This window comes from Macrobrachium rosenbergii, chromosome 3, assembly GCF_040412425.1.
Source record: "Macrobrachium rosenbergii isolate ZJJX-2024 chromosome 3, ASM4041242v1, whole genome shotgun sequence".
Classification (NCBI taxonomy): domain Eukaryota; kingdom Metazoa; phylum Arthropoda; class Malacostraca; order Decapoda; family Palaemonidae; genus Macrobrachium; species Macrobrachium rosenbergii.
The window spans coordinates 68,943,972-68,969,123 of record NC_089743.1 but is presented as its reverse complement, the minus strand read 5'-3'; the positions used below and the strand labels follow the sequence as shown (position 1 = coordinate 68,969,123).

The 25,152-nt window shown below is 38.5% G+C and overlaps 1 protein-coding gene across 1 annotated transcript in view; it reads right to left on the bottom strand.

The window, feature by feature from the left end:
* Positions 1–2,581: 2,581 nt before the first annotated feature.
* The window catches only part of LOC136825107 (uncharacterized), a 39,983-nt gene continuing 17,412 nt past the window's right edge, over positions 2,582–25,152 (bottom strand). Inside the window, exons 2-8 of the mRNA XM_067081153.1 lie at positions 11,038–11,199; positions 10,496–10,617; positions 10,173–10,338; positions 9,700–9,816; positions 7,446–7,569; positions 3,784–6,989; positions 2,582–3,637 (exon numbers count right to left, since the gene is read on the bottom strand). Of these exons, the coding sequence (XP_066937254.1) occupies positions 3,456–3,637; positions 3,784–6,989; positions 7,446–7,569; positions 9,700–9,816; positions 10,173–10,338; positions 10,496–10,617; positions 11,038–11,199 (4,079 nt within the window). The 3' untranslated portion in view covers positions 2,582–3,455. The remainder of the gene's footprint in view (positions 3,638–3,783; positions 6,990–7,445; positions 7,570–9,699; positions 9,817–10,172; positions 10,339–10,495; positions 10,618–11,037; positions 11,200–25,152) is intronic.

Genomic DNA, 25,152 nt, shown 5'->3' with positions numbered 1-25,152 from the left:
TTCATGCTCATCATCAGTGGCTATGTTTATGATGACAGGTTCCACGCTCTCATGGATATTATCCAACGTCCAGTACTCCTCAAAGCGCTGAGACTGACGAATAGCTCCTGTCTACACCTCCGGGTTAGCGCAAAGCCTGGCCTCCTGTAACTTGGCCTGAAGGTCCGCCCTGGTGAATCGCTGGAGGGATGAGCAGACGTGGCGCTTCATGCACCCCCAATACCTGCTCAATGGCGTTGAGTTGGGGGTGGCCAGGAGGAAGGCGTACGACCTCATGGCTCCACTCTCTGATGACGTCGTCCACTCTTTGCAGGGCTTCGGCCGATTTTTTGGGCAGATAAGTAGCTCTGGGCGTGTGGCCCCTGCTGGGAAAGGTATCCTATGATGCTCCAGCTATTTGATGAGGTTCTCCCTTTTGGTGGTAGATGACGAAAACTTGGTCCGGGTGTACTCCTTACCTAAAAAACGGGCCCTATTATTCATTTACCTGTTCAAGCTTACGTAGGGTTTGCCATGGGCCTCCTCACTTCTAAACAATTGTGCAAGTCGAATCACAAAAGCTGTCCTTCAACCACAGGGACAGTGACTTATCATAGCCGCTATTCTTGAAGCCTTGACAAGGTACGAATATTCATTCAGAATTTCAGAGACAGCTGTTTGTCCTTATTACCTTGTGGGAGGAGTCGGGACGTCACATGTTTATAGCTTGTTTACAAGTAAACAAGTTATACACAGGAATCTTGTGGGTTTCTCTTTCCATCTTCAGAAGAAAACTGAAAGAAGTTTTTGTTTGATACTTTTCAATGTTTCCTAACTAGGGGGTAGTTGGAATCGTTCTGGTGACGAAGCTCTTTTACTTACAGTTCCCCTTGGGTGTTATTCCCGAAGTATGTTGAATCTGATATTAAACGAAATTTGTGGCTCTAATTTGTTATATATATTATATATATATTATATATATATAGTATATATATAATATATGTGTGTATTATGAGTTGACAGCATGTGTCACCTTTTCTATGTACTGAGTCTTGAGTCTTACTTATAATGATTATCCTTTTGCAAAAACTTTTAGGATATATGAAAAGGGCTGGGAGGAACGGGTTTTTTGTAGGCTTAGCCTACTCTCTGGAGTAATGAAGACGTTTATTATTAACTATCTTTGGAAAGGTTTCTACCAACAAAAATGTCTTATTGATATATTATAATTATACGTATATATTTTACTGAGTTCCCATAACAGACCACAAAGTAAATTACTCTGTTGTAAACTGCATCGTACATTGTGAGGAGTTCAGTATCCTGGCAAGGCCGTTGGAAGTTATAGGTCAGGGGAAAGAAGTGGTCAGGGTCTAGAGAGTATATTCACTAGACCTTGGGAGTAGTAACCAGAATTCTGGCGTATGCATCAAGTAGCGAAATCCATTAGGGGAAATGATTTTGACCGAGAGAAAAAGGACTTGAGTATGGGAATTTCATCGTAAACCTGGATTTGGTAAAGACCAAATTTCTTTATTCTTTAAGACTTGGTCTGTCCCGTCTATTTTGCCAACGTTTCCATGCACAGTGACATTAGGCAGCTGCAAGTCCAGAAACAACAAACTTCCTGTTCGAAAATGTGCATTAATTTCTGCAGTAAGCATCCTCTTCTCTCGTAAGCTCCCCTGAGCGTGCTCTGTCTGATGAGTTATCAGTTGACCAGACTTTGTGCGCTACTCAAAGTATAGTGACCTGCGAACGGAGGCTCCGTCTTTAAGGAAAACCCTTTTCTGAAACATCTGGAGATGATGAGGACAACCTGGCACTCATCAGTTTTTTAAATGACATTAAGATTTTTAGAGAGATATAATTGCCCCAATTCATTCTTCAGGGTTGTTTTTAAATTACCTATTTTCCTATTATAAATAGTCGTCTTTTTCGAATTTATGTTTTAATTATTTCTTTAACATAACCTTAAGCGTCATGAATGATTGATAAAAAGCGTAGGCGAAACTAAAGAAATTTCAGGCATCCATTCACCCAACTAGTAACCTTTAGTAACTAGAGCAAGAGAATGCTATTAAACAAGTAAGCATGCGCTCTGTAGGCTGAAACTGGGTAGAAAGTCGGGAAAATTAGTGACTGTTATTCATGGAGTGGTAGGACGCTTGAAGCCCTGTACTAATCAGATGCACATTTGATCGAAAGTCTCAGGAACAATAATGAGATAACGAAGCTCTGAATCGTGGAGTATTACGTGGTACGTTGACGGGTAACTGGCTCTCAGGTTGAATTGTCTTGAGTGTTAATATACACTGACTAGCCTAATCTGTTACCAAAGTATTTTAAAATGAACGCAACAGACAGGACTCAGGTCTAGACAGGATTAACTTATGATATGTCCTTGCAAATGACTGGATGTATGTGCTTGCTTGCTTGTGAGGAATGGTTCAACTCTGTTTTCAGTATTTATCGTTCTCTCTCTCTCTCTCTCTCTCTCTCTCTCTCTCTCTCTCTCTCTCTCTCTCTCTCTCTCTCTCTCTCTCTCTCTCTGCACATGTTCCAATACGACATTAAAGTGAGGTAATAAAAGATATTTTTCTTACAAAACGTTTAATAAATAAAATTACACTTAAATAATTTTCCCGAGACTTAATAATACACCTTCAAAAGAAGGAAATTTGTCTTAAAGCATTTTGTATATGCAGTAGGTCCTTTTAAATGCCCCAAGACTACCAGTCCATTGAAGTCCTTGATTATTTTTGTTCTTCACGATCTGTTAAAGATCTTTAGATTGCAATAAATGAGTAAACAATAGTTTAAAATCCCGTTTCAGATTGAACATATCGGTAGTAAAATATTGCCAGCTTCAGTGAACACATATAGATCTTCATATCAGTATTATAACTGATTTAAGGTAGCTTTTATATATATATATATATATATATATATATATATATATATATATATATATATATATATATATATATATATATATATATATGCTGCATTCCTGGCCACATGGTTCTAGTAATTTTGACAAGTTAATGATCAGAACTGAATCAGAGGGATTTTTTTTCACCATTGATTATGTTATGAACATATCAATAACAAAAACAATTGCGCTACGAGAATTTCAGAATCCAGGAGCATTTTGTACTTGAACTCATCTAGAAATGTTATATCTAATTAATTTCATATCTATTTGTAGAAAAATATAATATAATCTCATACCATGAAGTATTTTGTCAGATGAAATCCCAGAACTGACATTATTTTGACATATTAACATAGTTTTTTCTTATACGGGTATGTCACGGCACCCTTAATTTATTTGCTGTGATTTGCAGACACTGGAACACTAAATAGTTCTGAGGACCAATATACATTAATGCTCTTCGTAAAATTCCTACTTCAAGCTTTTGGAAATAAGACCACTTTCCAAAAATTCTGGAGATAGGCATTTCGCCCTTCAGCTATCGATACCACCCCAGAAGGTACTGCAGGAGCGTCACAGTCTTTCTGACGGGTGCTGGGGTTGTAGTAGTTTCTGCCTTCATTTCAGGGCAATCTGTCTCATACTGAAGCTGGAACCTCAAACTTCGAGTTGCATCTTCCATGGATCGAACGCTTATGCGTTCCACATCACTGAACCGATCTGTAAAAGCAGTTTTGATATATATTAAAAATTAATTTGGGGTAATTTTTTTTTTTGAGAAAAAGTGCAATCTTACAAATGAACTGTATGAATAGTTATATCAGCAGTGGAAAGAAATGAATGGTTTTATGTATCCCAGTTCTTACCATCTTCGTAATCCTTTTCTTCAATTGTTTCTTGTCTAAGGAGTCCTCCGCAGATAATATCCTCTCTAACTTTCAAAAATGATCCACCGCATTGTTCCTCGTCTGATGGGAAGCTTACGAGAAGAGTGTCTTCACTTTCTGCACTACTGGCATCCAGTTCATTTACAGTGTTACTTTCAGTGTTGCTGTCAGCCAAAGTAACAGACTCAGCTGCTATGGAAATGTCCACCTGATGTACAGGTTCGTCATCTGCTGAGATTACAAGGACGGCCTCGTTTATGGGGGGATGCTCAACATGCACTGCAGAATTTAAATGGCTGTCATTTTCTGGAACGTTATCATCTTCAGTAGGTGTAATATCGCCAATTGTATTATTCTCTTTATTCGTTTCTTGATCATCTGAAATGCTGTCTTTTACTAGAGATTCTGAAATATTACCAGCCTCTGTTTCGGAAATGATATTTATTTCCGTCTCTCCAGCATCAGACACATTGGTTGGTTTTGCTTCCCCTGTATCAGCTGTTTCATCAGTATTTATTTCATATTCGGTGTTTGCAATTGTTTCTGATGCACCAGTTTGAATCGTGCCAAGAACACTACTAGTCTCAGAGTTTGAAGTTGCTACTGATGCATCAGTTTGAATCGTGCCAAGAACACTACTAGTCTCTGAGTTTGCAGTTGCTACTGATGCACCAGTTTGAATCGTGCCAAGAACACTACTAGTCTCTGAGTTTGCAGTTGCTACTGATGCACCAGTTTGAATCGTGCCAAGAACACTACTAGTCTCTGAGCTTGCAGTTGTTTCTGATGCACCAGTCTGAATCGTGCCAAGAACACTGCTAGTCTCTGAGTTAGATACACTGCCGGGAACTGTTGCAGGCATGCTATTTTCGGAATCAAACATAATGACTTCTGGGACCGAGTTAACAGTAGCTTCATTTTCAGATATATTGCTAACCACTGTTTCTTGTGTTTCACCACCTCCCACGTTACTATAGTTGTCAACTTCTTCATGTAGCATATGGTCTTCTTCAGTCATAGCTGTTTCTTTAGTTTCATCTTCTGTTTTTTCCACTTCATTATCAAAATGGCTGTTATTCTCTATAGATGTAGATAAACTTTGCACATTATTTTTATTATTATTTCCAGTTGTTTGGTCATGCGAAGTCCCTTCTGGTTGATCAGTAGCAGTAGTTGTTGCGGAAGTAGTAGATGGAGTGGTTGTGGTGGTTGTAATGGAAGTAGTAGTTGGTGTGGTGGTGACAGTTGTTGTGGAAGAAGTAATTGTAGAAGTAGCAGCACCAGTAGTAGAGAAAGTAATATCAGATGTAGGGGAAGCAGAAGTCAGAGTAGTACTAATAGTACTAGAAGGTGCAGGAGATGTTGTGGAAACTAGACTTTCACTACTAATGTGATCTGGTTTTGTCATATCTTCTTTATTACTACTTACATTAAGTTCCGATTCCAGTAAATCAGAATCTTCAGCAAGATTTCCAAAGCTTTCTTCCCCATTCTTTTTGTTGGTAGATGGTAGTGGTGACTTTTCTGTGCCATCATTGTAAAATCCAAATCCTATGTCAGAAGAAACTATCACATCAGGTGGTAAGGAAACTTCTTGTTTACTGACTTCTTTGACATCGGAACTACCATCATCAAGTATGAGCCACTGAATACTGCCATTGGCTTGATCTTCAGCATTAGTTTCAGTATCCCCTGCAATGCCGTTAGTTAGCATTGCAGTTGAATCTTTATTGCTACTTCCCGCACCCTCAGGTGGATGGCTGTCATCTCCCTCAACAATTGGCTGTTTCATTTCCACCATGACTGTGGAAGCTGTTGTGATGCCTTCACTGGTAACCTTGGGCAGTTCATCTGTTGTTCTGCTTGTCACTCCAAAGACACTTTCAGTTGTGACTTCAGCTGACGGCACTTTGCTGTTCTCATTTTCATCATTTTGTCCATCCTTGATGATAAGATCCCCATGTACTTTCACAGAATCAGGATCCAGCACTGTGATTTCAGCCTGTGGACCTCCAGGCTTTGATTTATTGTGAGATTCTATTAAAAGTACATTATCAGAAGCAGAGAGTGCTTCAATATGTGCAGAGTTAGAAATGCCAGTTTCCTCATAACCTTCTGTAGTCGTGTCTCTTGACAACCCGAGGTTTTCTTGAATATTGTCCGTTGGTTCTGACTCAAGATAATCTAAATCATCACTAGTCATTAAAGGACTTTCTGTTGTCACAACGATGCTACTGTTGGTGTTAGGTTTATTTTCAGCGTCACTACTTGCCGACATATCATCCATGATTTGTTCGTTGTTTATCTGTACTGTTTCCTTATCTGGGGATTCTGTAACAAAGATGTCTGTCACTACTTCCTCTGGCAAAAGAGTACTTTCAATTACTATGCCTTCAACTGCTAGATTATCAGTTAGTGGATAAACTATTTCTGTCGTAAGGGTAACATGGTTTGTCAACAATTCATTAACAATATTGGAAACACTGTTGACTGAACTGTCAATTTCACTGGAATGTAGACTGGTCATAATGCCATGATCATTGCCTGTGATATCGTCATCTGATGATAAAATGTATGAGTTTTCTCTGATGGTTTGTTCTGGGGAATTTGATATTTCCTCAGTGGAAGGAAGTGAGGTTGTTAAATCAACATCTTCCATATGGGTGCTTGACATTACTGAGTCCTCATCTGTGTTCATAACCATACCTCCAAAACCAAAATGTCCCCCACCACCTCCTCCTAAGCCAAGTTGCTCTTGCTGTAGTTGTAAGACCACCTGTTGAATCTGGCTGATAACTGCTTCATTACCAGCTGAATAGAGCATGGGCAAGGCGTTGTCAGTGCTCTCAGCAGCTGCTTTAACTTTAACATTGTCTTGCTGAGGTTGTTCATCATCATTTAGTTCTTTTTTATTTTGCTGACTGGACCCCTTATTTAAAGATCCCTCTTCCTTTTCAACATTAATTGTCCTTGAAATTTGACCAATCACGTCTGAAATAGCTTCTCTAACTTTCTTGTCTTCGAGTGATTGCTCTGGTGATGAATAAAGAGGTAGTTCTCGACTTTCAGAGCTGCGGTCAACACGGCGTTTCTTATTTCTCTTTCTAAGCTGACGAACAGATGGGGACTGGTCAATCTCTACATTAGAAACCTTACGCTTACACGACTCTCCAGGGTCAGATGACCTGAAATTAAAAACAATGTTGGTGAAGCACCTGTTGATTTAAATACCCATGTTGAAATGCTCATGGAAAATATGCATTACACAAATTTATAACTTTGGAAAAAATTCTAAGACATTAGAAAATTAATATTAGCTTTAAAAACTGATTCATCAACAGGTGGTGAAGCCCACTGGATTGTGATGTCAAGCGTATAGAAAATCTACCGTGAAAGACTAAGCTGATTTTGCATATCATTTACGACAAAGTATTCAAATTCATCAGCATTCATATTTTTTTTTAGGTTTTGCTTCCTTTATGTTTCTATTAGCACATAATGCGTTGAAGTTCTGCTGTATTTGTCACTTGAAAGTGTGGCATTTGTAAAGTTTAGAGAGAGAGTTTCTTTATGCCAGTATGAGCTGAATCTCAGATTGAGCTCTCGACGATGACCCTCTCCCTAGGAACAAGAGCACTAACCTCTGTAGTTTGGTGAAGCAAATGTCATAGTTGAGGTCACCCTTAAAGTCGTCGTTCCCGTCAAAGTTGAGAGATTTGACCTTATTAGAAGTGTCCATATGATATTGCAGGCAATCTCTTGGTGCTGTGAGAAAGTAGGTTTCGTGGGTGAGATTTTGTAAAGCTCAACTCAGGGAGTAAAATACATAGCACAAAAATTCTGCTTTAATTTCACTTCTCTGTCTTTGGTGAAGTCAGTATATCTTCGTAAATATATTAAGAAATCCAATTAATTCTGAGTCTGCATATCTCCCGTTGAAGTATAGGAGCAATGTCTTCATATCTCCCGTTGAAGTATAGGAGCAATGTCTACATATCTCCCGTTGAAGTATAAGAGCAATGTCTACATATCTCCCGTTGAAGTATAAGAGCAATGTCTACATATCTCCCGTTGAAGTATAAGAGCAATGTCTACATATCTCCCTTTGAAGTATAAGAGCAATGTCTACATATCTCCCGTTGAAGTATAAGAGCAATGTCTACATATCTCCCTTTGAAGTATAAGAGCAATGTCTACATATCTCCCGTTGAAGTATAAGAGCAATGTCTACATATCTCCCGTTGAAGTATAAGAGCAATGTCTGCATATCTCCCAGCAATGTCTACATAAATCCCATTGAAGTATAAGAGCAATGTCTACATATCTCCCCTTGAAGTTTAAGAGCAATGTCTACATATCTCCCATTGAAGTATAAGAGCAATATCCACATATCTTCCGTTGAAGTATAAGAGCAATGTCTACATATCTCCCGTTGAAGTATAAGAGCAATGTCTGCATATCTCCCAGCAATGTCTACATAAATCCCATTGAAGTATAAGAGCAATGTCTACATATCTCCCCTTGAAGTTTAAGAGCAATGTCTACATATCTCCCATTGAAGTATAAGAGCAATATCCACATATCTCCCGTTGAAGTATAAGAGCAATGTCTGCATATCTCCTGTTGAAGTATAGGAGCAATGTCTACATATCTCCCGTTGAAGTATAAGAGCAATGTCTACATATCTCCCGTTGAAGTATAGGAGCAATGTCTACATATCTCCCGTTGAAGTATAAGAGCAATGTCTACATATCTCCCGTTGAAGTATAAGAGCAATGTCTACATATCTCCCGTTGAAATATAAGAGCAATGTCTACATATCTCCCGTTGAAGTATAAGAGCAATGTCTACATATCTCCCGTTGAAATATAAGAGCAATGTCTACATATCTCCCGTTGAAGTATAAGAGCAATGTCTACATATCTCCCGTTGAAATATAAGAGCAATGTCTACATATCTCCCGTTGAAGTATAAGAGCAATGTCTACATATCTCCCGTTGAAATATAAGAGCAATGTCTACATATCTCCCCTTGAAGTTTAAGAGCAATGTCTACATATCTCCCATTGAAGTATAAGAGCAATATCCACATATCTCCCGTTGAAGTATAAGAGCAATGTCTACATATCTCCCGTTGAAGTATAAGAGCAATGTCTACATATCTCCCGTTGAAATATAAGAGCAGTGTCTACATATCTCCCGTTGAAGTATAAGAGCAATGTCTACATATCTCCCGTTGAAATATAAGAGCAATGTCTACATATCTCCCGTTGAAGTATAAGAGCAATGTCTACATATCTCCCGTTGAAGTATAAGAGCAATGTCTACATATCTCCCGTTGAAGTATAAGAGCAATGTCTACATATCTCCCGTTGAAGTATAAGTGCAATGTCAAACCAAGAAACCGGATATTATGTTTCCATAGCATTAATGAATACTGGAACAATACTTGTGTATACTAATACTTTCAGAAATGTAGTATTAGTTACTGCTTTTGCTGATATCTCTTAATGTTATATAATTTATGGGAAAGACAATTAAATTGGCAAAGATATAATTGGTTTGTACTGAAAACATGAAGTTTTATACATTATTCACAGAAAAAATAACTACTATCCCTTTGCTGTTTCTGAAATTTCAGATTGGAAGACTCTTAGCTTAATTAATTGTAAATTATAATCAAAGAAATGCAGAATTTTATCTATAACTATTATCCCTTTGCTGTTTCTGAAATTTAAGATTGGAAGACTCTTAGCTTAATTAATTGTAAATTATAATCAAAGAAATGCAGAATTTTATCTATATACATGAAACGATGAAAACAGTATGGAGTATGAACAAGCTCCTATTCAGATTTAACTGTATTTCGGAGGACTGAAAAGGAACCCCGTCATACCTGCGTACGTTTCGTCAAGCTGGGTTATGAAGACTCGCCATTCTCTATTTTCGGAATGGACGCTGGAGCCCAACTTCACGTGAACTTCAGCATCTCCATGCTCAATGTCCACGTACACTGTCAGGGTAATTGATCAAATTAAAGTATTTCCCTTCTATATCGAAGTAAATTCAGACTCTTATTAAAATGCAATGACATGTGAAAACAAATTTGCACAGTTTAATAAAGCACACTACGGTGCAATTTCGTCTTGCTGACTGCATAACTAATTTTATTTTGTCACGGAAATGTCACAAAATTTCGTCATCAAAACGTATGAAAGACTGCCTAGTGTATAAGTCTGTGTCATTATCATTTTTGACAAAGAAAAACAAACGCTTACTGGAAAGCGTGATCATTATATCTTGAGCTCTCTTTCTTCTTCCTAACTCTGTATTAACCGTAAACCTTGAACTTTGTAACCATGCACTTACCATGCTGACCAGTATTGTCGCCGCAGAGCTTTGGCGTTATTTCGACTTTCTCTTCTCTTCCACTAACGTTTGTCTTTGTGGAAACTTCGAACATATCGTCCAGGCAACGTCCTTGACGGGGACTAGCCAGTTGGAAGGAGTGGAAATCCAGTCTTGCTTGTTTAATCTGGGATTAAAATGATCATCAATAATGAGCGAAAATTCAGCCTTGGTTTTAATAAATTAAATTTTTTCAAATCCCGGTATAGTTTCTGTCACGGATGTAGCAGGTAATCCACAAGCAGCAGCAGCATAATGTTACAATATACCTTTTGTGTACTTACGCGAAGAGTTTCCTTGCTGATAGTAATGGTGCAGTCCCCCGAATCTCTGGACTTTTCAGGGAAATCCTTGTTGACGAACCAAGTTCTGTTGCGAGCGACGATGCTTCCGCATACCGATGGGACTAAAGAAGAAAGGCAACATCATCCAGAGTCTTGGAATAAAAGTGTCAGGCGCTTCTCTTCATTATAATACTTTTCCAGATACTTTAATACAAAACGAAACTACCGTGCAACAGTTGAAAATGAAGCGTTCCGATTTGACCTCATTTATCTACAGTAAATAATAAATGTAGTTAAGACCCAATAGCAATGCCAATATGTAACAAATAAAGATTTCTGGCGTACTTAGACAGTTATGCAAACTTTAGTACGCTTTAAAGCTGTTTTTGCGAACTACCTCTAGTCCAGATAGAATGACAACACTATCTCAATATAATAATCAATGAGAATTCTTTTAAATGCTGTATGGAGAGCGTAACCTAAATCCTGTATACAAACGCCAGTTTTGTCTATCTTTTAAAATAAAAGAATAATCTACTTACCGACGCAACAAATGCCACCAGTCGAGCAGGTGCCTGAGTCGACGCCGCCTATATCTGTGCAAGACTGCTTGTTGTAACAAGTGCCGATCGTTAGTAATCCGTTCGTTGCAATGCACTGGTGAGGCTCAACCCGGGCAGGAGGTGCAAAGAAGGAAAACCCAACTGCAAATATGGAAGGGGGAAATGAGCCAGTTGAAAATGATTCGATAACATATTAACTTAATGAACACTTGGATACATTATTAACCGACTGGAAAAATGTATAACCTACAAAGTAAATGGTAGCGCATTAAGACATTTTAAAATCGAATTAAAGTATACAGGTCATCACAACTTCATAGGAGGTGGCCAAAATGTACAAAAGGAAAGCGCAGGTCGCAATATTGTGCAGCTTCCCATGAAAAATGAGTTTGGCGCTGAAAGAAATGAGGAGGTACTTGTCGATTCAAAAAGGAAAAACAAGTAGGTCCACCACATTCTTCCTGTAACTAATGTGCTTGCATTTCACACCCAGTCTCTTTCTCTTAGTGTGAATGCCTTCCCAGTTTACCTGGATCCACTTATTATAAAATTGTATTATGACTAAATCATCACAAACACACCCGCCGATCATCTTAACCTATAACAATCCATAATAATAAAACCCCTAGTGGCTCTGATCTTGTTTGTCCTTCCCCGGGTGACAGTAGGAGAGACGTGACAAAGCCACCTGGGGTAGGCAGGGGATGCAGCAGGCCCGGGTTCCAGCGTGCACAAGCTTGTAGTAATTATAATTCACAACCTCCTGACCTTAGATTTTTCAGACCCATAGTATTGCCACTCAGCTTCTGTGTCTAAGTGGATATAGTATTTTGGCCAGCAAAATCCCTGGTCAGCAGTTCAAATCTCATCTATTTCCAGGACAGGTCGCCTGCCTATGATGCAGTATTGATGATGATAATCTCATCTTGGAAGGAGACCTACTTTGAGGCAAACTGCGTTGAAAAGAATGGCTTCCTGTATGCCGTTGAGCTTATACAGCATTGCGCCTTCTCAACATGGAGCAAAAGTTTCTTCGTTACAGCAGGTAAATTATAAAGCACCTGTCCGAAGTTCATCCATTATTCCGACGCTTCGGTAGTCCTTGCTACCATTTACAAGTTGGTGAATGGCACCAAGGGTACATGCATGGAATGTTATAACCGAAACGGGTTTACAAAAAAGAGGGCGATAATATTTTTCTCATAAAATTATAATCTTTACTCATCGCCGTTTACATGAACACTTTTAAATTTTATTGAAGAATATTACTCCAAAAGATTCGCCCTATTTAAAAAGTCGTCTGTCTTCTGATGCAAAGGAACTGATTCATAGCAATTATCAACCGTGTCACAAATCACGAGAGATGAGACATGCGTGCGTTATGGAGCATTTCTTTAGGTGCTATTGTGGTTCATGACAGCTCCTGTTTTTCTTTTTTTACGTACAGCCGCACGCAAACGGAACAGCAGTCAGAACACTCGTGATCATTTTAGGCAACCACGGAAAGATGAGTTGCTGAGAAGTGTACCGTTATGGCCGAAGGTTTAATAAACACCGATACGCTCTCGTAAGTGTTACTCTGGATGATGACGGACGTCTTACACCCAGCGTTCTGGGCTCTTGTACTTGCAAGTTGAGGGCCGAAGAGTAGTAGGCGAGACATGCAAGAAATATGGCTCGAATAGGCCAAGGGCGCTCTGACGAACATATAGGTCAGAGGGTCTTGATGTATGATAATGGATAAGAAGAGCAAAAGCGCCAAAGACCAAGGATTGCTGCGGGTGGAATAACTGGCTGTTTGTTGTTAAGTGGCTCGTTCAATTTTATGCACAACAAACCAAGCAATGCGTGACTTTGCGAAGCCAAAACGTTAGTTCATGAACCATTTAATTTCATGTGTTTATTCACATATTTAGTTTAACGTTAACTCCTTTTCGAACGCTGATTTCGGTATTGTTAGAAATGCATATCACGAGTCATTGTAATAAGGCAAGTCTTCAAACAGATATTAGAAGAAGCCTTGAATCATTGCATTCCTGTAAAAGAAAAAATAAATTTACAAAAGTTTTCTTGATTTATCGCAATAAGGAGCAGTATATAGAGATTAGCAGCGCATGGACAGCTGTAATCTTTTGGTTCTGGTCTCAGAAAAATGAAGACAATGTCCTAGTCTATCGTAAGGGGGCCCAAGTGTTCCTTTACAATTCCTTACTTGAGAGAGATTGAATACGCTGATTTCACGTTACCTCCCGTATGTATCTGGTCCCAGTAAAATCGCAGCTCAGACCAAAATTTTTCAGGCTTCTGGAAACTTTAATAATCAGACTTGCTTATGCTCATTTGCACTGCAGTTTGAACTTAGGAAACCTGGCTATTCATTTGTATCATCACATTACCTTTGAGTCCATTCTTGTCGAGATGAACTATAGGTATGGTAATTTAAAAGATTTACAAACAAAATTGTTATTTTAGGCTTTCGAAATGCAACTCCTGTTAGGGCGTACTCAATTTTTAGTTTACTTGGGAGAGAGAGAGAGAGAGAGAGAGAGAGAGAGAGAGAGAGAGAGAGAGAGATTGTTTAACCGGGCTACAAAGAATGCTTGTTTCGGAAGGATTTCCCTTGAATATCTTTCCTGACCTGATGGATATATTGGAGATCCATCGGTTCAATAATGAACGTAAGAAAAGAACTCGGAAAACTTCTGTTCTAGTAAAACAACTAATAACTTGATCTTTTTAGTTCATTATTATTTTTAATGTATGCGGTACTTTACACATGAAATCATTTAAAACTATATTCTGCGCAGGTAATTTTATACCGGCCTCCTCCAGAGTTACATCAGCAAAATACTGGCAAGAACAAATAAAAAAAAATGATGACCCGCGTTTTCCTTGCCACTGTCCGTTCTGAGATAACGGAACAATACTACTGCGAGGTTTCCTCTCTTCCGCCCAATGAAATGAGGGAACGGAGAAAAGTCACTCCAGATTTTATGGACTCTTGACTACTGTCTCGAATACTCGCATGAATTGTGTTGGTGAGGAGGTCCTTATGAGTGAACGGTTAACCTTTTGAGGCAGAGAGAGTACTTTGTTAGAGATAGTGAGATGAGAAAAATAAACTTTGTAAAAGAGGATTAGAAATAATTTAAAATTGTGTACTTTTGAGAGAGAAATTACCTTTCTGAGAAAGAATTAGCTTAAAATGAGAGAGAGAGAGAGAGAGAGAGAGAGAGTTGGCGTGTACACCCAGGTGAGTTATACGGAAACTTGTAGTTGCCTGGGGCTATAGGTGGAACCAAACCGCTGAGCGCCAAGATAAGCCAGGACAGCTAAAAAGTGGGGTCACTATAATTCCTGCCAGGGCGAATTTGGAGTCCTGTTCCGGATGACTAAGAGAAATTTACGACAAAACAAGGTACCTATAATAACTAACCTCGATGACTTGGCGGTGAAAAAGGCCATTACTAAATGAATGGATCCAGAAATACTCATAGGAACCGCGGAATTTGGATTTCAAAATAACGCTTCATTCGTTAGAATGTTTATGGTGTTGTAGTAATTTCTTTATTTGAAACCACTTGCCCGTAAGAGTAAAGCTCTTCAAATGCAAGATATTTTTATAAATCATAAATGATTTGTTTTTGCAAAAATTACCGTAAGACCACGTGATTGATTCCCCAAATGCTCCTGAGAACCTCGAGATTCAGCTTTAGAGCGCTCCCAAATTCAAAGTGGGATTTCAAAACCCCCCTTCAAACCAGCATCAAAGGCAAGTTACTTGAATAAGAGCTCAGGGGTATGATTGTTTCGACAATGCTGGGATGCGGTTACTATCCTCTCTTTTCTCATCATCTGTAGTTGCGACTCACAAATCACTAACAGCTACAGTAGGTACAAACCTCTGCTTAAGTCAGTAGTGACATACTGGATCTTAAAGAAACTCGTGCATGCCGTTCCTCTCAGGCCTCGGATCGAACGCAAGGTTACCTAGCCCGTGCTGTGGATATAGCGGTAAACGTCGAGAGACAAAAATCTCCTAGAGTTTTGAGGTGGTTATATCCAAGTCAGTGTTATTGGAGGTTATAACTCGCATCTGCATTACCTCTGGCGCTCTCAACACAAGAACAAAAGTCAGTGACTAAATACTCGACAACACAGACCATAATAGCAAAAGCAGAATCGTGTCTTTATAACCGTTTACCTTTTCCCTAAACTTGAAAATTAAATGGGATCATTGAAAGCTGACGTAACGAGGAATCCTTTTTCTTGGACGATATCTGACTTTATTTTACTTATTTATTTTGCTTAAATATTCGAGCGAAACAAAAGAGGTTCAATTACCTCTAGGTAGTGGAAATCGAAAGCAGTCATGTCGGCTGACCTTCATGTTCAGTCAATCAGTTACTGCAAGAAATGTGTTATACTGTTACAGTGGGAGTTGTGGAGATAATTACATTTTAGAAACACCTTGTTAAATCTTACTATGTCCATTTGTCATTTTCATGCCGATGGTGACTCTCTCTCTCTCTCTCTCTCTCTCTCTCTCTCTCTCTCTCTCTCTCTCTCTCTCATGGAACATCATAGTAACACATTTCATCGTTACTTAGGAATGAAGTTAGGAATCACTTATTTAGTTTGCAAGGCATCTGGATATTGTAGGGCTTGAAGGATTTGACGATGGGCAGAAGACAACACAATTTTATCGGGTCGAAAGAGCCTTCTTAAACCATTAAAGATTAAGGAAAGTGCTGAGAGCAGTCAGAAGCAACTAATAAGTCTGCCTTTTACTCTTTGATTATAGAAATAGCCTAAAAATTAAACGTGGTGGGAATAGCCTCAGATTACAGCAAGCATCAGCGACAAATTCCTTAAATATAACATTCAAAGTATTGTCAAAACAATTACGCCAATGGACTAAGGAAAATAGTATTATAGCTGTAGTATTTGAACTTATTTCGGTGATACTTTGATGAGCAGAAGTAAGCAGCTCGTAGGTAGGGAACCACTATTAACGCCAGACACAGCTGTCTTTTGGTAATGGACACGGAGCATTATCTCTTGCATGTAATACACCTAGGACACTTATGAAGTTAGCTCCACAATATGCCAGAATAAATCAGTATACTGTAGTTTGACTTGAAACACTTCAGTTAGATCAATTCTTGTACAGAATTTGGGCTTTGAAAAGGGATGAAATTGTTATCATACAAAGCTTTTTCAATAATATGAGTAAGCATACAATCACTGATATCATTTAGTAAATACTAACTTATAGAAAGAACATAAGCGGGAAGGAAGTGCAGCGTATCAAAACAATAATGATCTAATGGGCAATTGCTCAAGAAGCTTAATGCAGTGGCACAGGGCAGACGCATCCGGGAGACGAGACAGATGGTTAGTTGCTTGGCTTATGCCAGCACGGGGCCTTTCCCTTAGACAGCCTGGCCAGGCATAGTGGTAGGGTGTTGAAAGGACTAAGTGACCTACGGGGACCTTTGGACTCTGACCAAATAAACAGATCAGGGTGTAATTATTTGTCTGGGCCTTAGAAGTTGCTACAGATCATCTAGCTAATCATTACATACACCAAGGTGAATTAAATACTAAGAGCGGCCGTCTAATTTTCATCACAGAATAATCTTTTAATTTGATTGGCAAATTTTTTTTCGGGGTCCGACATTGCTCCTAAAGAAATTCAATACATAATTCATAATTAAGTATTGTTTTGATGCGCTATAATATGGAATGTCCTGAGTAGTTGATCATTGATGACATTTTTCCCCAAACATTAGTGACAGATTTGGTAGAATTTTTGTCGTCATTGATAAAGGGCGGGGGGGGGGGGGACTGGTGGGCCTCCACTAACAGGTTCTGGAAAAAAATGCACAATCACACAAGCAGAAAAAAAGGGAATGGAGGTCAGGTTACTACTTTAGCCGGTAAGGCCGTTCCAGAAAAGTTGTCGTTAGAGAACTGCCCTCATCATCAAATCAGCTTTCTATTTCCCTACGATCTTTCCCAGGGGTTGCCTGAGAACGAATCCCATGGTCAACCCAGCGGAGGACGTCGAATACAAGAAATCCAGTTAAAATGGTGTGGTCCTAAAACAGGACCTTCTAAATACCAGCGTTTATATTAGGAAGGATATCGGCTGGGAATGAATGGGACTCAGAGAAGCCCCTTGCGAACGTCAACTACAGAGAAACAATTCGAAGGAAGGGAAGGATTTAAGGGTACAGCGGACAAAAAAGGTTAGAAAAGGATGTTGCAACAATTCTATATACGAGTATACTGTGACACGTGATTTTTATGCATAACAACCAGGGGCGTCATTTCAGATTTTTGATTTGGGTGGGGGGGTGACAAAGGCGGTTTGGCGAGCGAAGCGAGCCTAATCGCCTGTTTTTTTTTAATTTGAGCTATTTTATGTGGTTTTTGAAGCACATAAAATAGATAGATAGAAAGATGTAACTTAATGTGATGACACATTTGAATTTCGGTAGGAATAATGGAAAACCAGCTGCTGTTACTTCTTGGGGCTTGGTGGGATGAGGGGGGCAAGTTGAGGCTTGCGGGGAGCAAGTTGAGGCTTGCGGGGGGTATCTTGAGTCTAGGGGGGCAGTTGCCCCCCCCCAGCCCCCCTAAATGACGCCCCTGATAACAACCACAGGAAAATGAAAAGGGGATGTAAATCCTAACTGGTGTTGGCGCTATTGCTAAGCCATCTTCAAAAGACTGGTACAAAGTGGCAGAAATTCACAATCTGTATGCCAGCAAGACAGTACAGACGAACGTAAAGACAGTTGGAAACCAAATATTCACACCAGACAGGTGCTCATATGCGTTTCCCCGTCTATCAACTACCTTTCTTAAAAGATGGCTTAGCTATAAAGCTGACACCGGTCAGGATTTACAATCCTGCTTCGTTTTCGTGTGGTTGTATGCTATACAAATATATGTAAACTATATATATATATGTTTATATATACTGTATACCCTTAAAAAATCACAGTAGACGCACGTAGCTTCAGTGTATAATCCTATAGGAAAATGAATCCATGGAGGAAAATGATTCCGTGGATTCGCTTTTATATATATATATATATATATATATATATATATATATATATATATATATATATATATATATATATATATATATATATATATATATATATATATATATATATATATATATATATATATATATATATATATATATATATATATATATATATATATATACATGGCAGAGGTGTGGGTGGATATCGTCTCCAAATGCAAAACACCTGAGTTCGACGGGTGAGTTGATGGGAGATGGTATTCACTTATACCTCTCTTGTGGCCGACTGCATTTGTGCGTCACTGTAGTCCTGATTCCTCGTCCGTCGCCGGTTTGACCCCACGGGACGGTGGACTTATAAAAAAATTCACCTTCGGTAACATATATGAAAATATATTATTTCCGAGATAGAGCGAATTGGATATTAAAGGACGTTTGTAGCTTTCTGATTGTATATGAATCACGGTGATGTGATAAATAGTCATAATATGGCTACGTGCGACAAACGCACTACACGGTCAACATGGCAGAGGTGGGTGGATATCGTCTCTAAGTGCAAAACACCTGAGTTCGACGGGTGAGTTGATGGGAGATGGTATTCACTTATACCTCTCTTGTGGCCGACTGCGTTAGTGCGTCACTGTAGTCCTGATTCCTTGTCCGTCGCTGGTTCGACCCCACGGGACGGTGGACTTATTATCAACTAAAAAATTCCCCTTCGGTAACATATATGAAAATATATTATTTCCGAGGTAGAGCGAATTGGATATTAAAGGACGCTTGTAGCTTTCTGATTGTATATGAATCACGGTGATGTGATAAATAGTCATAATATGGCTACGTGCGACAAACGCACTACACGGTCAACATGGCAGAGGTGGGTGGATATCGTCTCCAAATGCAAAACACCTGAGTTCGACGGGTGAGTTGATGGGAGATGGTATTCACTTATACCTCTCTTGTGGCCGACTGCGTTAGTGCGTCACTGTAGTCCTGATTCCTCGTCCGTCGCTGGTTCGACCCCACGGGACGGTGGACTTATTATCAACTAAAAAATTCCCCTTCGGTAACATATATGAAAATATATTATTTCCGAGGTAGAGCGAATTGGATATTAAAGGACGTTTGTAGCTTTCTGATTGTATATGAATCACGGTGATGTGATAAATAGTCATATATATATATATATATATATATATATATATATATATATATATATATGTATATGTATATATATAGCAACAAATATCACTTAATATCGAATTCACCATACCTTGGAATAACTTAAAGCCAAGAAAAATTATACAGTTGAATAAATGCATCTTATTTATCTTTAGCTAAAATATTTAAACGAGAGAGAGAGAGAGAGAGAGAGAGAGAGAGAGAGAGAGAGAGAGAGAGGGAGAGGGAAGGGTTGGTCAGGGGATGGGGGGGGGGGGGCTGTTGAGACAAAAGGAACTTAGGGTTAAAAGAACAGGCAGTCAGCGTGGTTCGGTCCCACCTGCCAAGCACCTGCATTCAGGTCAGTGGGATCGTGCCTTTGAAGGCGTTGTCAGGGAAAGGCGAACCTAATGGGTGTATCCTGACTGGAAAAGCATGTACACTGGCGGAAATCAAGTAAATGGCACGGAATAAATAAATAAATATAATGCAAAACAGTATATATGATTATAATTCCGTTTGATATAAGCAAAATCAAATAGTGGTATGTTTCCTGCTTGATTTCCATTTTAACATCGTATATTAAGAGTAGATTCGGTGCATATACATATACTGTGTGTGTGTGTGTGTGTATATATATATATATATATATATATATATATATATATATATATATATATATATATATATATATATATATATATATATATATATATATATATATATATATATATATATATATATATATATATATATATATATATATATATATATATATATATATATATATACACACACACACACACAGTATATGTATATGCACCGAATCTACTCTTAATATACGATGTTAAAATGTGTGTGTGTGTGTGTGTGTGCTTTCTGTAATCCAGCAGTTGAATATTTTTTTTTCTTTAAAAAGGCCCATAAAAGAAACAGAGACTTGAATAACCCCTTGTATATCGGCCAATACTCCGAAACTAGGTCTGATGCATATTGGCCGAAATAAGGTGGATGATTGAAATTACCTTTTTTTATAGACCGTTTTAGGGACACACACACACACACACACACACACACACACACACACACACACACACACACACACACACAGATTATAATGATTTTCGACGAGCCATATGACAGAAATCCCTTGGAGAACAAGTGAGGAAAGAGAAAAACCGCCTGAAGTCATGTTTTCCGGAAATAACATTGGAAAGCAGTACAAACAACGTTTGTGATTCACTTTTCCATTTCCGATACCGACATTTTCCACGTCTGAATCACCTGCCACTTGTTTGGGGAAACCGTTCGGTCGGGAACACGCGACGATTCACGTATTCATCGAAGAAGGTGAAATTCTCATTTCTGGGAAGTACTGTGCTGAACAGGAACCGCGAAAGCTGAAGAAAGAGTGTATTGCAATAGCCTTCGGGTGTCGGGAGAACAGTCAACAACAAATTGCAAGCTGTGATTGTCTCAGAGGCCATCATGAAGGTTGTTAGAAACCGACGTTTTTTTCTTTTTCCAGCTGTCTTACTTTGGAGCCACGCTGTGAAACAGGAAACATACAAACGGACAGTTTTCTCGCGTGTGTAACATTTTTGCCACAGGTTTTAAACATATTTTGATTTTTAAAAGTTTATAGCAAAATTTCATTGATCTTCCTGAATGACAAGCGAAACTATTCTAAAAAGTTTCGGATTCTCTAAACTGAATTGTAACCGGTTTAGACTGAAAATTGCTATTCAGAGGGAAATTATTTGCTGCGACCTACTAAGAGGCACTTGCTAAATGTGACTTAAGGACAGCAATCACATATTTTTGAAATAAGTTGACAGTTTCCGACATACTGTATGTCAGTGCATCTTATTGGTCATTTTGATAACATGCAATTGTCTTCAATTTTATAATCTAATGGTGGTGTCTAATTTAGAATTCAATGGATATTCAACATCTAATTGCCAAAACAACATAAAGATGATTTTTAAAATATATCTTTCGTTGTAAGATTACGCGACTTTCACCAAGCAAATATTGCGGTTTTCTTTCCGTTGTCATTTTATTTTTCCCTATTTTCTCTGTCATCCTTGATATGAAATTCGGTTAATCAGTTAATTAAGTAAAAAATAAAACCACACTTTTTGTACGAGTTCTAAAAGTAGCTGCAACAAGAAATACCTAAAATGTTTATATCAGAGGTTTTGGTCTCTCACAGAATTCGATAAAATATTCTACACCAACTGTGGATTTGTGGGAAGAATCCCCAAATAACCTACACCACTGTAGCCATTTCAATGGTTTACTGTATACGCTGCAAATATATAGTATCTGTGTATGAGAGACAATACACTTTAATTTAGCTCTCTCTCTCTCAGATGTTCCATTATTCAGAAAAGTTCCCACAAACACAAGCATTCTGTAAGCCTACATTGTAGTAGGCCTAATCCAGTAGGTCAAGGATTTTTCCTTGTAACGGGAAAGGGCCGCCAATAGGCCTACAGGATGGAGAAATAATGTACAAGAAAAGGAGTAAACTGTTGTTAACATTTTGGTATCTCAGCAGCGAATAGGCTTATCGGGTCTTTTCCAATTTTGTGTCAGAGAAAGGCAAGAGTTTGAATGGGGACCGTCCCTTTCTCCAGCAGATTACTAGTTTAAAAGATGTCTTTTTTTTCATATAAGCCTAAGATTGGGTTTAGGGGCGTTTAACACCTTTGAGAAGGTAGGAAATTTTATTGGTACCTGTAGCGTAAAATGGTCTTTCATATCCTGCCAGAGATTTTTTACAATTTAAATGTTTTATTTTTGAATTTTCCTTCCTTGTCCCAGAAAAGGGAATAAAAATAGAAATCGGAAACGGACCGTAAACAATACGAATGCGTATGTAAATCGTAATGAAAAACAAACATCGACCGCACAACAAAACAAGAAAAATGAGTTGGTGGAAGGCCGGTTCGTTCGACAGAGAACGCAGACCCTCCGTGTTTCCGTCTTTTTGAGAAGGAAATCCGGCAGAAATAACGGTACTCTCTGTGGTTATCATTTGTAACTCCACTCACCATCAAGTACTATAACCCACGACCCTTTATTTACACCGCGGGCCAAATGATCACAATAAAGTTAATCGCCGAGACGATGGGGGTTGGGGGGAAACAAGAACGATCTTTTACGGCTCCTACAGTTGCTCGCTCTCTCTCTCTCTCTCTCTCTCTCTCTCTCTCTCACACACAGAAAACACGACTAAAAAGTTCTTGAACAGAACACCAAATCCGCCTCCTGGTATGTATGTCAAGCCACCACACCCGTTTGGACAAGAGCATTCATATGCACGACAAATGTTTTCACTTTAGGTAACCCCTGACCTTAAGAAAGAGAGAGAGAGGGTTTGAATTTTTTGTTCTCCATAATTCCACCTGTGTATACAACATTCGTATCCTCCTACTTGGCCTAAATAGCAAGAAATCTACGGTAGAAAATAACTCTCGAGTTAGCTCTTCAAGCTGCAGAAGGAAATAGGAACCAGCGGAGTTAAATAATAATAATAATAATAATAATAATAATAATAATAATAATAATAATAGTAATAAAATTGTGCATTCATTCACCACTGATAGCAATTATTAAGTTTTTCTTGAAATGCTAAATGTGTACGGCATTAAAACGTTCTTGACTGAGATTGTCATCCCCGAGTGAAGAACTCAGGTTTAAAAAGTATACTCTTCAGACCTTTGAAGGATCGACGCATCGGGAACAGCGTACCCGAATGACCAGCCGAATCATGCTCCCATCACTGGTTGGTTTTAGATATTTTATAAATATTTCCATAGCTTTCTCTCGGTCTTTTCACTTGCGACTATCCCAAAGGCATAATTCATGTCTAATCAAAATTAAGCAATATTCCAATTTTGGCCTAATAGTCGGAAACTTTGTTAATTCTCTTTTCTCACAATATGGGTTTGATACTTTGCTTTCCGAAGACATGCAGGTGAATATTTGAAATCCTTTATTATTGGAATTATATGTAAGCGTATTAAAATTTATACTTATTTTGCTTCATGTGTACTACTTTGGTCAGCTACCACCTTACATGAGAACACACATCTTCCTTAATAATGTTCATTTGGTGTGTCCCTAATTCTTCAGCAAGAATCATAAGCAAATGCAGTCATTTACAGCGGATGATAAACTAAAGAAAAAACGCTTAAGATAATATCTTCTTTGCAAATACAAAATATTTTTCCCTACACAGAATGCAGCGTGTTAGTTCCGCCCTGGAAGGCCGTAAAGGTTAAAAGTAAAATCGTATGATATCGAATCGCAGATACCAGAAACTGTTGAGACATGGAAATATAAAAGTTTGAGATAACTTGTCTAGTTTATATGGTTTACCGTCCTAGCATCTGAGATTATTATTGTGATCTCAGCATATAAAAGTAATATAATACATTGCATCTTTACTCACGAATATCTGAGATATTGTCCCGCCTTTAGCATTGGCCACAGAATCTGCTGGTAAAGTTCAAAGTCACACGTGAAGATTTAATGGCATGGTTTAATGATAACCTTTAAAAAAATAATTGAATAGCTTAACACGGGAAATAATTTGTACCATTTTCGTGGTTTCTGTAGGTTAGCCGGCCTCTTTCAGACCTGACCGCCTCCATGTAAGCATAGCGCAGCCCCACCGGACTACTGTTTTCAACTCTAGGGAGACAACCCGTGCTAAAGAGGAATCATCCTCCATTCAAACTTGCACCTGTGCAAAATCTTATTGGCTCTCTTCAAATATATTTGATTCTTTAAAAAAGAAACAGGTTCGCTCGGGTTAATTTTCCACTTTCTTGAAGAATGATTTATACGGTAGAGAATAAACGTTACGATAACGTTAAGATACAACATTCAATCGTTATTTCAGACAGTCGCTCCGCCGCTCTCGGAAGGCAACGTTCAACGAGACAATGATTTATATACTCGACTTCTCCGGTCATCACATTGTAGCTTTGAAATTTCAGGAACTGGTGAGATAAAAGCTTTGAAATTGTAATATTTATCTTGATTATGGTCCTTTTCACGAAAAAGAGATTAATAAAACATAATGTATCCATTTCCTGCTTATAACATAAGGTTTCAGAAATGGCTTTCCAAATTTCAGGATTCTCTTTTCTCCAAACACTTCAGCATGCTCTGAATGACACAGTATAATGAATGAGTTGTTATATTATGAACAGTGCAGCTTCATTCATTCTCAATAACATCTCATTTTGTGACTATGAACCCAAAGACTCGAGCAACGCTGAGTCACCCTTGTAAACCTCCTCAATAGGGGCATCGCTTGAGGGGGGCCACTCACTTCCCACAGGTTGCCATTCATCATTTCCTCCGGATCACGTGATCTCGGCCATGCAAGCAAGAGTGGGGGAGGGGTCGAGAGGTGAAAGATAATGGAAGCATTTATGCTGTAATTTGAATAACAGAGAGAGAGAGAGAGAGAGAGAGAGAGGTTTACTTTTTCAGCAAGACGATTCTTTTCATTTGGGTCACAGGTATCATTTTATGTCACGTCACCGAAAATAATTTCAGACAACATAAGGTTTGGTATTTTTATGATTAACCATCTCATCATTCTTCACTTTAGTGAAGTGAAACCCAGATGCTTTTAACCTGTCAGTTGACAAAGACACGTTTAGAAACACATCTAATAAGAGTCGGTACTTACTCTGTTAGGAAAAAAAAAAAAAAAGACTGTCAAGGCATGGGTAAGTGTTCTTGCACGACAGTTCATAAAATGCAAATTTGAGTTAACTCTTTGCCAATTCCATGGGCGTTCTTAGCTTATTAGAACTTTTAGCGGTCAATTCTCTCTCTCT